Here is a 13,954-nt window from a genome sequence, read left to right on the forward strand (position 1 = left end):
TTAAAAAAAATCTTTTTTCATCAAACCCATACGTGTGGGGTATCTATGGATAGGTCTTCAAAAATGATATTGAGGTTTCTAATATCATTTTTTTTCTAAAATGAATAGTTTGCGCGAGAGACACTTCCAAAGTGGTAAAATGTGTGCCCCCCCCCCGTAACTTCTAAAATAACAGAATGAAAAAACATAAACAAAAATATATGATATACATTGTCATGCAAACTTCCACCGAAAATTGTTTTGAACGAGATCTAATGAGTAGTTTTTTTTTTTTAATACGTCATAAAATAAAATAAAATTTTTTTTTCATCAAACCCATACGTGTGGGGTATCTATGGATAGGTCTTCAAAAATGATATTTAAGTTCCTAATATCATTGTTTTCTAAACTGAATAGTTTGCGCGAGAGACACTTCTAAAGTGAAAAAAATGTGTCCCCCCCCCTGTAACTTCTAAAATAACAGAATGAAAAATCTAAAAAAAATATATGATATACATTACCATGCAAACTTCCACCGAAAATTGGTTTTGAACGAGATTCTAGTGAGTAGTTTTTTTTTAATACGTCATAAATTTAAAAAAAATTTTTTCTTCAAACCCATAAGTGTGGGGTATATATGGATAGGTATTCAAAAATGATATTTAGGTTCCTAATATCATTTTTTTCTAAACTGAATAGTTTGCGCGAGAGGACACTTACAAAGTGGTAAAATGTGTGTCCAAGTGGTAAAATGTTGAACAAGATCTAGCAAGTAGATTTTTTTTTAATACGTCTCAAATGGTACGGAACCCTTCATGCGCGAGTCCGACTCGCACTTGGCCGCTTTTTTTTACCTAATGCTAAGGCAATTCCTATGCCATACGTTTCTAACAGTACAATTAAAAATTTGTATCTTCTAAACAGGCAAACCACCGAAAACGCTGCCGAGTACCTCTGCAAGTGACAGGCGGCTGTTTCTTGTTGCGTCAATTATATCTCAGACTGCCGTGCTGGCGTTGCCGCGCGTCGTTATACGCCCAGAAAGACCCTCCGTGACGCGCGGGGAAGAGTTGACATTGGAGTGCGTGGCGGAAGGAAACGCTCAGGTGTCTTGGGAACGTGATGACGGGGCTTTCTCTAGGTAGGACTTGAGATTAAACAGGCAACCACCAAAAACGCTGCGGAGTACCTGTGCAAAGTGACAGGTGGTGGTTCTTGCTGTGTCAACTATACCTCAGACTTGCCGTGCTGGCGTTGCCGCTTGTCGCAATCCGCTCGGAGAGGACCCACAGTGACGCGCGGGGAAGAGTTGACAGTGAAGTGTGTGGCGGATGGCAACGCTCAATGTCTTGGGATCGCATTGATGGGGCTTTCTCCAGGTACGATTAGGACTAAGACCTATGTACCTACCTACCTATGTACCTATTAGTTACTATCGTCTCTCAATTACACATATTCACGCACGCACACATAAGTATTCACTTATCGTGTTTGAGTCACTTCTCACTCCTCACTCGTCCTCAAGTTGTGCAATGTGTGCGTAATAACGAGGAATGTAACATGAAATTACAGTTTTCAAGGGCGTCGCCAGCTGATGGGCTGGGGAGGGGGCGGGGGGAGTTTATATGACCGATGACCAAGGGGAGGGGGGAGGGGCATACATATACATAGAACTTTGGTTCTCTAGGAGGGCAGCGCCCCCTGTCCCCCTTGGTGACGCCAATGCTATCTTTCAACTTTGTGATAGAAAATTGTACCTGTTGCAGTCGCGTGGAGAACCGAGGGGCAGAGCTGATCTTCCGTAACATAGAAATAGAAGATGAAGGAACTTACAGATGCATTGCTCGAAACAAAGCTGGGGAAACTGCTCAAACTACGCAAATTTGTCGTCAATGGTATGTAGCATATAATGTAATAACAATAATAAATACCGGCGTAGGAATTGGACCAGTAGCGGATTTAGGGGGGACGGGATAATGGGGCTTAACTTGCCACCCTAAAGCATCCGAGTCGCTCCATGGAATGTCCCTCCTGTCGAAACCAGGGATGTCCAGGATGCGAATATCGAAAGCGAATACGAATGTAGGGAATATGTAGTTGTTATATCATACCCTAATTAGAAAATCTGTTTGTACATCAAATATAGTTACCGAGCGGGATGTTATAAAGTATATAAAATGCTGTCTACTGTCAAAATGCATTACTTGAAAACAGTTTGCGCGCACTGCCCATACGCGAGCGCGAGTCGACGAGACAAGGCATGATAGCACGCCATTACGCACATTCGCATTCGCAAAACATTCGCTTCATTTAATGCGAATGGGAATGTCCATTGCGAATGTTTAAATTGATGCGAATATTCGTATATACGAATGCGAATATTCGTGACGTCCCTATACTCTGTATCTTTAGGCTATTTAAATAAAAGTAAACAAAACAATTTGTACATATTCGGGTAGTTAGGTATAATACTTATTGGTTAACAACCAAATACAAACCGACTGGATCTGTCACAGAACAACCAGACTTTAAACCTACATTATTTGATCATGTAATGTTTTCATCTACCCTCAACTGGCTTAAGAAGGCTTTTGAGGGTAGATTTTGTTTACCTTTTTTTAAATACCTAAAGATAGAGTTTTATAGACAAAACCTATCCTCATTGGGCTCAAAACGGAATCTCGGATCCGTCAGTTAATTTGAGGCCCTCATTGGTTTTCACCATTGGTGAGTTAAATTGGAATAACTTTTAAACGACTCTTGAATGGAAATTGAATCGCACCAAAATATATTTGAAAAAAAAAATTATTTTTCGCTGACTGAGCATTTTTTCATAATGAGTGAATGCCAATCAACGTTAGGTACTTAATTAAAAGGACATGAGAGGTCTGCTAAGACTACTTTGGTGTAACAACATGGGATCGGGTCAAGCTGGGACACTCCGACAACACCGATTGTCGAATGTGTGTCGAAGAGGAAGAGACAGTAATTATGAATTCACCTAATGTGTGAATGTCACGCCCTCGCCAGAAAAAGAATAAAAGACTTTGGAGCAGGCTATCTGGAACCAAAGGAGTTCAAAAGGTTACCCATGAGCTCCATCATCCAGCACATGGAGATGGTCGAAAAAGATCTTGAGTAACTGATCCCTATGGGTCGAAGTGTATCCGCAAGAGCCCCCGAATATCATAAGATAAAATACCCTCCGTGCTCCATTATAAATCCAGCCTGTATACCTAACGGATCTGCCAACTGGGTGAATCAACTTTTCAGTGTCACGCGTTGCCATGGTTACGCTTTTCTGTCCCTTGGACAACCACTCTTGAAATCCTGATTTTATGGTATTTTAATATATCAAATATGCATTTTTCTTTTTTTTTATGATTGAGGAGGCAAACGAGCAGACGGATCACCTGATGGTAAGCGATTACCGCCGCCCATGGACACCTGCAACACCAGAGGGGTTGTAAGTGCGTTGCCGGCCTTTAAGATGAGACTACGCTCTTTTGTTGAAGGTTTGAAGGTCGTATCGGTCCGGAAATACCGCAGGCGACGGTTCATTCCACAGTTTAGCAGTGCGAGGTAGAAAGTTCCTGGAAAAACGCTCAGTTTTATGCCATTTCTATAACAGGCACTGAGCAATGTTAGTAATTCTTCCTACAACATATCTTCGAACAAACTGTACCAGTATCCCTTGGACAATGGGACAGGATAATAATAATAATAAAATAATAATTCAGCCTATATACGTCCCACTGCTGGGCACAGGCCTCCTCTCATGCGCGAGGGGGCTCGGGCTATAGCTATAGTATAGGGGACTTCACATACACCTTTGAATTTCTTCGCAGATGTATGCAGGTTTCCTCACGATGTTTTCCTTCACCGAAAAGCACAAACAAAAATACACACACACACACACACACACACACACACACACACACACACACACACACACACACACACACAGGATAATAACACATAAAAATCATTCGCCACACTAACAAATGGAAAGGCAGCTTTAATATTTTACATTTAAGTTATACCGGTTTTATTATAAAAGAAAATTAATTGGAATTATTTAAGTAACGTGTTGTTTAACGTGGGTAAATCAGACAGCCCCATGTGCAGAGCGTGCAGAAGAGGAAACAACAAAACACATTCTCCTAGACTGCAAACAGGTAGAAGTATACAGGAGTAAATACACTAGGCAAAGGAGGCAGTTAGCAACCTGAAAACATTGCTAGGCTTCGTGAAGAAGCTGGGGTGGTTAGAGTAGCGCTACCTCGTTACACGCAAAATAGGCATAATGGTTGTCGATTTGCGGAAAATTCCCAGAAGCACTAACTAACGTGTTGTTTTCTATGTAGATTTACCACCGCCACAACAACAAATACAACCACCAGAAGCCAGCCCTCGAGTGACCGTCAACGTGCGCCAACTGAAGATAGCAAGAGGAGAAAGTAGGACTGTGGACTGTACGCCTGAGGGGTCCCCGCTACCGAGGGTTCAGTGGAGCAAGGTATAGATTGTAGTAGACAGAGAGAATCATACTGTCTTTTTCTTACGCTAGCACCCTAAAGAAAGGGATGATTATAGTTTTCCTGGTTCTTACTATTGTTTGCCAGGGGTCTCCCTCTGATGGTCGCATACTTTTGTCATATTTTTTATTGTCATAACACTTTATGCATAAAATTGTAAGTCGTAAAAATATTTAGTCATAATTATTCCTGAGCTTAACTGGGCTTTTGTTATAAATGAGTTATGTCATAATTTTTATAGTCATTAATTTAATTCGCATAAAATTTTAGGTTACGTTCGGTAGGTATCAGTGGCGGATCGTTCAAAGAACTCGATTCCCACCGGCTTGTCTAAACTTCAGCCCGTTGAGCACTTACAGCCCGTTGAGCGATCATAACACTAGTTGTTAAGCTACTTATATACTTATGTTAAAATGTAAGTCACAACAGTTCTTCTGTGTGTGTGGCTTTAAGAATCAATATAAATTCATTTGAGTCTAAGTTACCTACGGAATTTCATATTTAAAAGGGAGAAGGCGAGTTCAGCAATGGCGTTAGACAAAACGGAACCAAGCTGACAATAACCAACGCACAAGACGATGACGCAGGGGACTACGTGTGCACCGGCATCGTGCAAGCGACACCGGTGTGGACGGATTACTTACAAGTTGTGATAGAAGGTATGAACAAAACGTATTGAGCGTTATACAAGACGGAACCAAATTAACAGTAACCAACGCGCAAGACAGTAACGCAGGGGACTACGTGTGCACCGGCATCGTGCAAGCGACAACGGTGTGGACGGATTATCTACAAGTTGTGATAGAAGGTACGAACAAAAACTATTAAGCGTTATAAAAGACGGAGCCAAACTACTAATAACCAACGTGCAAGACGGTGACGCAGGGGACTATGTGTGCACCGGCATCGTGCAAGCGGCACCGGTGTGGAAGGATTTCCTGCAAGTTGTGATAAAAGGTATAAGTAATCTTCAACAAATGTCGTCTTTGTAAAATATCTTCATTATAACGTATTATAATGTGTTTCTTTTCCTATCTAGATATACCAGAAACTCCACCACAACCACAAATACAACCATCACAAGCCAGCCCTCGAGTAAGAGTCAACATTCGCCAACTGACTATACCAAGAGGAGAAAGTAGGACCGTGGACTGTAATCCGGAGGGATCCCCGCTACCGAGGGTCCAATGGAGCAAGGTTTGTTTGACTGTTAATCGGTTTTTGCATAGCTTAAATCTTAATAAATGTACCTCTTCGGCATTTTGAAATAATCAAAAAACTGAATCAAGAGAAATACTGTCTTTTTTTAATACTACGTCGGTGGCAAACAACCACACGGCCCGCCTGATAGTAAGCAGTCTCTGTAGCCTATAGACGCCTACAACTTCAGAGGTGTTACATGCGCATTGTCGACCCTAACACTCCGCACCCTCGTTGAGCTCTGACAACCTTACCTACTCACCGGCAGGAACACAACACTATGAGTAGGCTCTAGCGTTATTTGGCTGCAGTTTTCTTGAAAGGTGGAGTTCCCCAGTTGTTTAAAGACAAACCCGGGTCCAAAACAAGCCTAAAGACTTCAAGCAGCTGCTTTAGCACTTATTTATAAGCCACATCTTAACAGTATTATTAAATCTGTTACTATTGAGATTCCTGAAACGGATTTCTTGTGATGCGGAGGGATGAAAGTCATGTGACGAGAAAGGTATTACGAATGAATGTGGAGGGATGGAACGGCAGAGGAAAACCTAGGAAACGGTGGATGGATTGTGTGAGAGATGACATGAAACGAACGCGAGTGAACGATGAGATGACGGGTGACAGAAAGATATGGAAGGAAAAGACATGCTGCGCCGACCCCAAATGAATGGGATAAGGGCAAGCGAATGATGATTGAGATTCTTAAAACTATCTGGCAATTTCTTAAATATGTCAATACTCATCATAAAACAATTATTACATGTCAGTTTTAGTCTAGCTAAGGGCTATTTATATACTTAGTAAGTTTTTTATCCATAATAAACACACATCCTTTATTTAATCCTTTATTTATGTAATTGCATTAAACTTGGACACATTTGCACACAACACATAATATAAGTATACCTACCGAGTTGGGCCTTTTAAAAAGTTATTGTACAAAAGTGACATCGTTTGAGGAGTATAATGTATGTTTCAGTTATTTGCTCGTATTACAGGCCCAATTGCTATTTTGACCCTGAAATATTGCGTTTATGTATATAGTTGTCATATTGTTCATTTTTCATAAAATGTAAGTAATTACATAAATCTTTACACTTCCAATTTCATATACTTACAGGGAGAAGGCGACTTCAGCAATGGTGTCAAACAGGACGGAAACGCTCTAACAATAATTAACGCCCAAGACGGTGACGCAGGGGACTACGTGTGCACCGGCATTGTGCAAGCCACACCGGTCTGGACGGATTACCTACAAGTTGTTATAGAAGGTATGAACTTAACGTGTCAAGTGTTATACAAGATGGAACCAAGCTGACAATAACCAACGTGTAAGACGGTGACGCAGGGGACTACGTGTGCACCGGTATTGTGCAAGCAACACGGTGTGTCGGGTTACCTGCAGGTTGTGACTTGTGGTAGTGTAACAACTCGCCTAGCTTGTATACCAATAAATGATTATTGTTCTACTATAGGTTAGTATCAAGGGTACATTTAACTCATTTAGGACTGCCTGAGGTTATAATAGGAGATGATCCAGCTAGCCAGAACGGACAGTTCGCGTCTAACTTTACACTTGTACAATCGACTTTTAACAAAGTATTGTTGAAAATTGAAGTGAATGAAAAAAGAGATATTGCACCAAAGTGTATTATCGTTATTACCTGGAATTTTCCTATTGGAAGATTTCAGTAGAAGGTATGGATGGACTGGTTTTCATCAAATGTCGTCTTAATCTTAATTTGTTTTACATTATATAAGTATAATGTATTTTAACGTTGTTGTCTCTGTAGATGTGCCGCCACCACCACCACCACAACCACAAGTACAAGCGAGCCCTAGAGTAACAGTCAACGTGCGCCAACTGAAGATACCAAGAGGAGAAAGCAGGACTGTAGACTGCAGTCCTGAGGGATCTCCTTTACCGAGAGTTCAGTGGAGCAAGGTTTGCTACATTAGTACTATTACGAAGTGTGGATCACACTTACCATGGTATATAATCGGATTAGGATGGGATGGACATGAAGACAGGTCACGGGAACCGTTTGAGACACGCGGATGTCATTTCGACTGAAGAATAAAATTTATAAAACCATTGATTATGACTGTGGTCAGCTAACATCAGTATGGGTATGGGACGCGGAGGATTAAAAGTCATGGGACGAGAAAGGTATTAGGAATAAATGTTGAATAGTGTAAGAGTACCTTTTACTTGATTAAGTTAAAAATCATCATATGATTTACATTTTAGAATGCAAACAAGTCCTAAACATTATTTTGATTTAAAGGAAGAAGGCGAGTTCAGCAATGGCGTCAGACAGGACGGAAACGTTCTAATAATAAGTAACGCCCAAGACGGTGACGCAGGGAACTACGTGTGCACCGGCATTGTGCAAGCCACACCGGTCTGGACGGATTACCTGCAAGTTGTCATAGAAGGTATGAACTTAACTTATGAAGCGTTATACAAGACGGAACCAAGCTGACAATAACCAAAGCGCAAGACGGTGATGCAGGGGACTACGTGTGCCAGCATCGTGCAAGCGACGCTAGTGTGGACGGATTACCTGCAAGTTGTCATAGAAGGTATTAACTTAACGTATTAAGTGTTATACAAGACGAAACTAAGCTGATAATAACCAAAGCGCAAGACGGTGACGCAGGGGACTAAGTGTGCACCGGCATTGTGTAAGCGGCACCGGTCTGGACGGATTACCTGCAATTTGTCATAGAAGGTATGAACTAAACGTATGAAGCGTCATACAGGATGGAACCAAGTTGGCAATAACCACCGGCATTGTGCAAGCGCCACCCCTGTGGACATCTGTCCAATAACAATACCTGCAATTTCTCATAGAATTTAACGCTATTATTTCTTTTCAAACGGATCCCTTTATTTGACATAATTATTGAAAGTCATAATGTAATGATTGTTAGATTATCATTTATCATAATTCTGAAACCGTTAACTTCTCAGGATCGTAAGGTTATCCTATAGATAGGTCAGGTTTGTTTTATGGCAATCCTGAAAAGTTACGCGTTTAAAAAAATCAAATTATGACTAACGAAAATGCGGACAAACAATACATAATGACTTAAAACTTTATGGGAAACAATAGGGACCCCTTTTCAAAACCTTGCTTCTTTTCAAGAGATAGTTTGTTGTGTAAATATGAATTACAAGTGTATCTATAGGTGACCATTGGCGGATCCAAGAATTTGTTTTGGGAGGAACGTACCTTTTTTTTTATATACTACGTCGGTGGCAAACAAGCATACGGCCCGCCTGATGGTAAGCAGTCTCCGTAGCCTATGTACGCCTGCAACTCCAAAGGAGTTACATGCGCGTTGCCGACCCTAAACCCCCCCCTCGTTGAGCTCTGGCAACCTTACTCACCAGCAGGAACACAACACTATGAGTAGGGTCTAGCGTTATTTGGCTGCTGTTTCTGTAAAGTGGAGGTACTTCACCAGTTGGGCTCTGCTCTAGATCTGGAATGACATCCACTGGCTGTGCCCTACCACACAAAGCGAGATGTCATTCACAATGCCCATACCTCTCTTTTGGACGTAGTTTAAGGACGTACCTACTTTCCTTGTAGTTATTTGAAATGAAAAGTAGGTACTCGGAGTGGTTTACTCTGGCACCCATTCTGACTGGAACTATTGGCATTTGAGTCGAAAGATGGATATGGATGTGCCTATGTTTTACAACTACATAATTGTCATATAAATTCCTATATAAATATAAGACTAATTAAAACAAAGAAAATATTACTTTGCTAATCTGCGAAAAGATAACGTGCTAGTCAATCAGTCAGTGTTAACCCGTTATACTTACTTGCGTATTTTTACATGCAATTAATGTTCCCACCCTCCCACCGCAAAAATAAATACGCAAACGAATATAACAACCCACCACCAAAAGGACAAAACTGAGTAAGTAGTGGTTTGTTATATTTCTTTTTGCGGTGGGAGGATGGGAACATTAATTGCATATAAAAATACGCAAGTAAGTATAACGGTTTGGCACTGATTAACTAGCACATTATCTTTTCGCGGATTACCAAAGGAATATTTTTGTTTTAATTAGTCTGGATTCTGTTCATTATTTATAAATAAGACGTTTAGACTTTTAGAGTGGCACATTTACACTTGGTTACTACATAGTCTGTGCGGAGAGTACTGTACGTGTTGCTTTCCATGTAGATTCACCGCAACAACCACAAAGCAGCCCTAGAGTGTCAGTCAGTGAACCCCAAGTGAGAATACCAAGAGGAGGAAGTAAGAAAGTCGAATGCATCCCTGAGGGATCCCCGTTGCCTAGAGTACAGTGGTCCAAGGTGTGTCTTGCCCCCCCCCCCCCCCCCCACCCTAGGTGATCCATCTGCTCGTTAGCCTCCTGTATCATAAAAAAAGAGTAGTTTTTCTATTTGACGACTGTAATGCAGAGATCGGAACCGGTTTTTTGCAAAAACATCGAAATAACCATATATTTCGGTTTATTTTATACTCTAAATGTAGGACTCAGTTGTGTTTTCAGATAACGACTTCGTATTATTAGATTGCCTAATTAGAAATGAAGTAATTAACAAAGAACGAAAAAATACCGTTTTCGTTCCCATACAAAAAATACCGGTTTCCGATCCCTGCTGTAATGGTTGAATTAAGATTTCGTATACTTACCAAACAATAATTGCGTACTTTTCAAATGAAAAAATGAAATGAAATATGGGCTCCCAACTCAACTATAAGATTCATTTCAATACGCTGTTGTAAACTATAAAAAATTACCAATCACGTGCCGCCGCGCTCCTATACAAAATACTAAACGGGCGCGAAGTCACGCGTTATGTATTTTGTACTACATTTTTGTCTTGAGACACTTACCAATTTTTATTAATTATTTCGTTTTTATAGTAAAAAAAGTATTATTTTAGATGACTCGTACAAAAAGTATTATATACAATAGTGATATAATAAGGCTTTTCAATCTCGTACCTTACTTAGGCAACTCAGCAAGTTTCGTTGCCAAGACACGGTACTCGATTGAAATGCTCTATATTATATCACGATTATATAAAATATTATTATGTGACTGATATATAATGATGTTCAAAATATAACCAATTTCTGACTCCCACATATTACTTACAGGAAGAGGGAGATTTCGGCAACGGAGTCGAAATAGAGGGCAACGCGCTGATAATTTCGAATGCACAAGACACAGAGTCGGGAAATTATGTGTGTTCCGCGCTTGTACAAGCAACGCCCGTTTACACTGCTTACCTTCAAATTGTGGTAGAAGGTATTGCTTATTTTGTATATTTATTACGTCAGGTCAGAGGTGTTGATTATACAAGATTATTTTAAAATCGACAATCTTCTTACGATTCTATCGCTTTTTTATGTAGCCTATTTTGTGTCCCACTGCTGGGCAAAGACCTCCCCTCTCTTCCGCCACTCATCACGGTTTGGTGCGTGTTCCCGCCAGTCGCTGCAAAAAGCTTCAAGGTCATCCCGCCATCTCTTTTTTGGTCTGCCTCTGCCGCGGCTAATCTGCGGTTATTCGGTAGCCAATTTGGCCGACCGATCCGGGTGCATACGGCAGGCGTGTCCCGCCCAACACCAGTTAAGCTTAGCGGCCTTAACACCCACATCTACGATACCAGTTCTGGAGCACAGGTCTCGGTTCCTAACCCGATCGGTTCTTTGAACTCCTAGTACTCATATGCTGCGCTCCATTGCTCGCTGGCAATTCTTGAGTCGGGAATTCTGGGCTTCCGTTAATAACAAAGTTTTTATCGCTTATTGTACTTTTTTCCAAAATCCTTTAATTTTGGCCCAACAGTACGAGATTTATTCAGATTCTAGTCATAAAGTCGAAACTTGAGTCCTTATCTCGATAAGTGTTTTGTAAAGACTTGAGCCCATTAAAGATAGATAACTCTCAAATTATGTACAAAAGTTCGCTAAAAGCCATTATCTTCACATTAATTTCATGGGTTATGCCAAATCATTAAAAAAATACAAATTTACTTTGTGTTCGTCGTAGATAAAACCTTTGACGAAGTGTTTATTAGGAGACTCGAGTCCTTTTAAATTTCACTTAGAGTGTGAGTCTGAGTGTGTGTGTGTGTGTGTGTGTGTGTGTGTGTGTGTGTGTCTTACCAAATTTATTTTGCCAAAAACTTACTACTGATGGTTTATGTTCTGTTTATTGACTAGTACTATTACCTACCCTGTTTTTAAAAAATAAAATTCCAATGATCTTAACAGTTAGTTGTCTTTTATTTCAGATGTGGAACCCGTCACCGAACCAAGACCATCAGACGAAAATCCGCCAAAAGTCGCAGTCAGCGAGTCACAAGTGAAAATAACAGTGGGAGAGAGTAAAACTATCGACTGTAATCCTGAGGGATATCCTTTACCAACCGTTCAGTGGACGAAGGTATTTTTTTGCATTTCTTTATGGATTTTCTAAAAAAAATACCAACAACAATCTAAGAAACTTACTACAAACGGAAAACTTGAAATGTTGCATTTAAAAACAGCAGGTGCCGGAATCCTCAAGAAATTTCTTGAATAATAAAAAATATTATTACTTTACTGGTTGCTAAAGAAGTTCTACAAACATAAAACTCCAAATAGACATCTGTACTTACCACTGTTGCGTAAGTTTTGCATAAGAAATATATTCTTAAAATACGTTACGTATTTGCGATTGCAAACATTAGGCGCAGTGAGTTCAGGTCCTTGTAGCTAGCTGATCACTGAGTGGACGGCCGTGCATAACCGGGATCGCGATTTTTCCAAAATTCTGCTGGCTGAAACCACTGCACTGTACGGGGTCCCTGCTGTCTATGGTTTAGTAATGTTTGCTATATTTAGTCGACATAAATACAGGGAAAGGCTCAGGATGTCTGCCAGATCTATCTGGCAGATATGTCTGCGTCTAATATGCGGTATACATTAACAAATTTGTATATCCGAAAGTTCTTGCGTTTATCCGTTCTTGCCTTCTTCCTTTCGTAATTTGTCTCACTTGATTCATCGGAAGATCAGCCACCAACTCAACTGGAAGCCACCAGCAACACGCTGAGATGAGGCCATTTCGTTATATTATGTAATTAGTCTTGTTTGTGTTTACGAACAAAAATCTATTCTATTCTATCCCTAGCCAAAGAGCTTTCGCTATTATAACTAAGGGCATCCGCCAGCTAGCGCGGTTGCATGGAGCGGGTTACCGAATAACTATTAAATTAAAAATTTAAAGAACCCCTCACGCTATTATGCCAAAAATGCCTTACATCATTTTGGAAAAGAGCTGATACTCTTCAAACTCCTAGATCAATGTATATCAAACATACTTAGTTAAGAACCACCACAAAGAAACGCTTAATTTATTTGTGTTAGACTATTTAAGTAGTTATAAGACTATAACATAAATATTGACTGTAATATTGATTAATTAAGGTATGATGTGGCTGACATAATCATTAAGGATTGTAAGTCTCTAAATAATAAAAGAAAAAAAAAAAGAAACGCTTTTACGTAAAATGCATCGTGCATGCATCGAAATCGGTCCATCTGTTCACAGACAGACAGACATTGGCGTCAATCATATCACATTTTTGTGTTGGGGGTTAAACTATTTTTAACGCTATTGTTATGAGCAACGCTAACGGACGCGTGCGACGGATTTTACCTACAATGGCACCCGCGTGCGTGTGCCAGCTCCTTGCACCCGCACCAAATAGCGGACGCCCTAACGTAGCGCCTTATTAGCGAATAACTCGCGAACGCGAAGCGACGCGGCGCAGCGGCCCACGGCATTCGCGGTCGCAACGAGACCGCCCACGTAGGACACTTCCATAGGTATCAAAGGATTGATTCACCCGCGCTGCTTTCGCTTAAGCCGCTGCGTAAGACTTGTCATTAAATCCTTTTTATTATTTATATAGGAGGAAGGCCAATTCACCAGTGGAACCAGACAGGAGGGCGATGCGCTGGTAATATCAGAGGCTAAAGAAGATGACACGGGGAATTACATATGCAGTGCCGTCGTGGATAGAACCACGGTGTATAATGATTACCTTTCTGTTGAAGTTGAAGGTAACAAAATAGGTACGTATCTTTCGTAAATATTTCTTATAAAGGATGGCCAATTCAGCAGCAGCACCAGACAAGAGTAGTTCTATTTTATTGTAGTTATATTGCTTATCCATACTACAAGT

General features: G+C 40.6%; 2 protein-coding genes across 2 annotated transcripts in view; one reads left to right on the forward strand and one right to left on the reverse strand.

Moving 5' to 3' along the window:
• The first annotated feature begins 2,815 nt into the window (after positions 1-2,815).
• Positions 2,816-13,917, forward strand: LOC133517532 (basement membrane-specific heparan sulfate proteoglycan core protein-like). The gene is made up of 11 exons (XM_061850855.1): positions 2,816-2,840; positions 4,347-4,498; positions 5,026-5,176; positions 5,557-5,714; positions 6,838-6,988; positions 7,511-7,662; positions 8,006-8,156; positions 9,927-10,060; positions 10,875-11,025; positions 12,017-12,168; positions 13,682-13,917. The coding sequence occupies exons 1-11, from the start codon at positions 2,816-2,818 to the stop codon at positions 13,859-13,861; spliced, it is 1,557 nt and encodes a 518-aa protein (XP_061706839.1). The 3' UTR covers positions 13,862-13,917.
• The window catches only part of LOC133517533 (uncharacterized protein K02A2.6-like), a 1,204-nt gene continuing 1,164 nt past the window's right edge, over positions 13,915-13,954 (reverse strand). The window contains exon 3 of the mRNA XM_061850856.1: positions 13,915-13,946. Within this exon, the coding sequence (XP_061706840.1) occupies positions 13,915-13,946 (32 nt within the window). The remainder of the gene's footprint in view (positions 13,947-13,954) is intronic.

This window comes from Cydia pomonella, chromosome 4 (assembly GCF_033807575.1).
Source record: "Cydia pomonella isolate Wapato2018A chromosome 4, ilCydPomo1, whole genome shotgun sequence".
In the NCBI taxonomy this organism is placed as follows: Eukaryota; Metazoa; Arthropoda; class Insecta; order Lepidoptera; family Tortricidae; genus Cydia; species Cydia pomonella.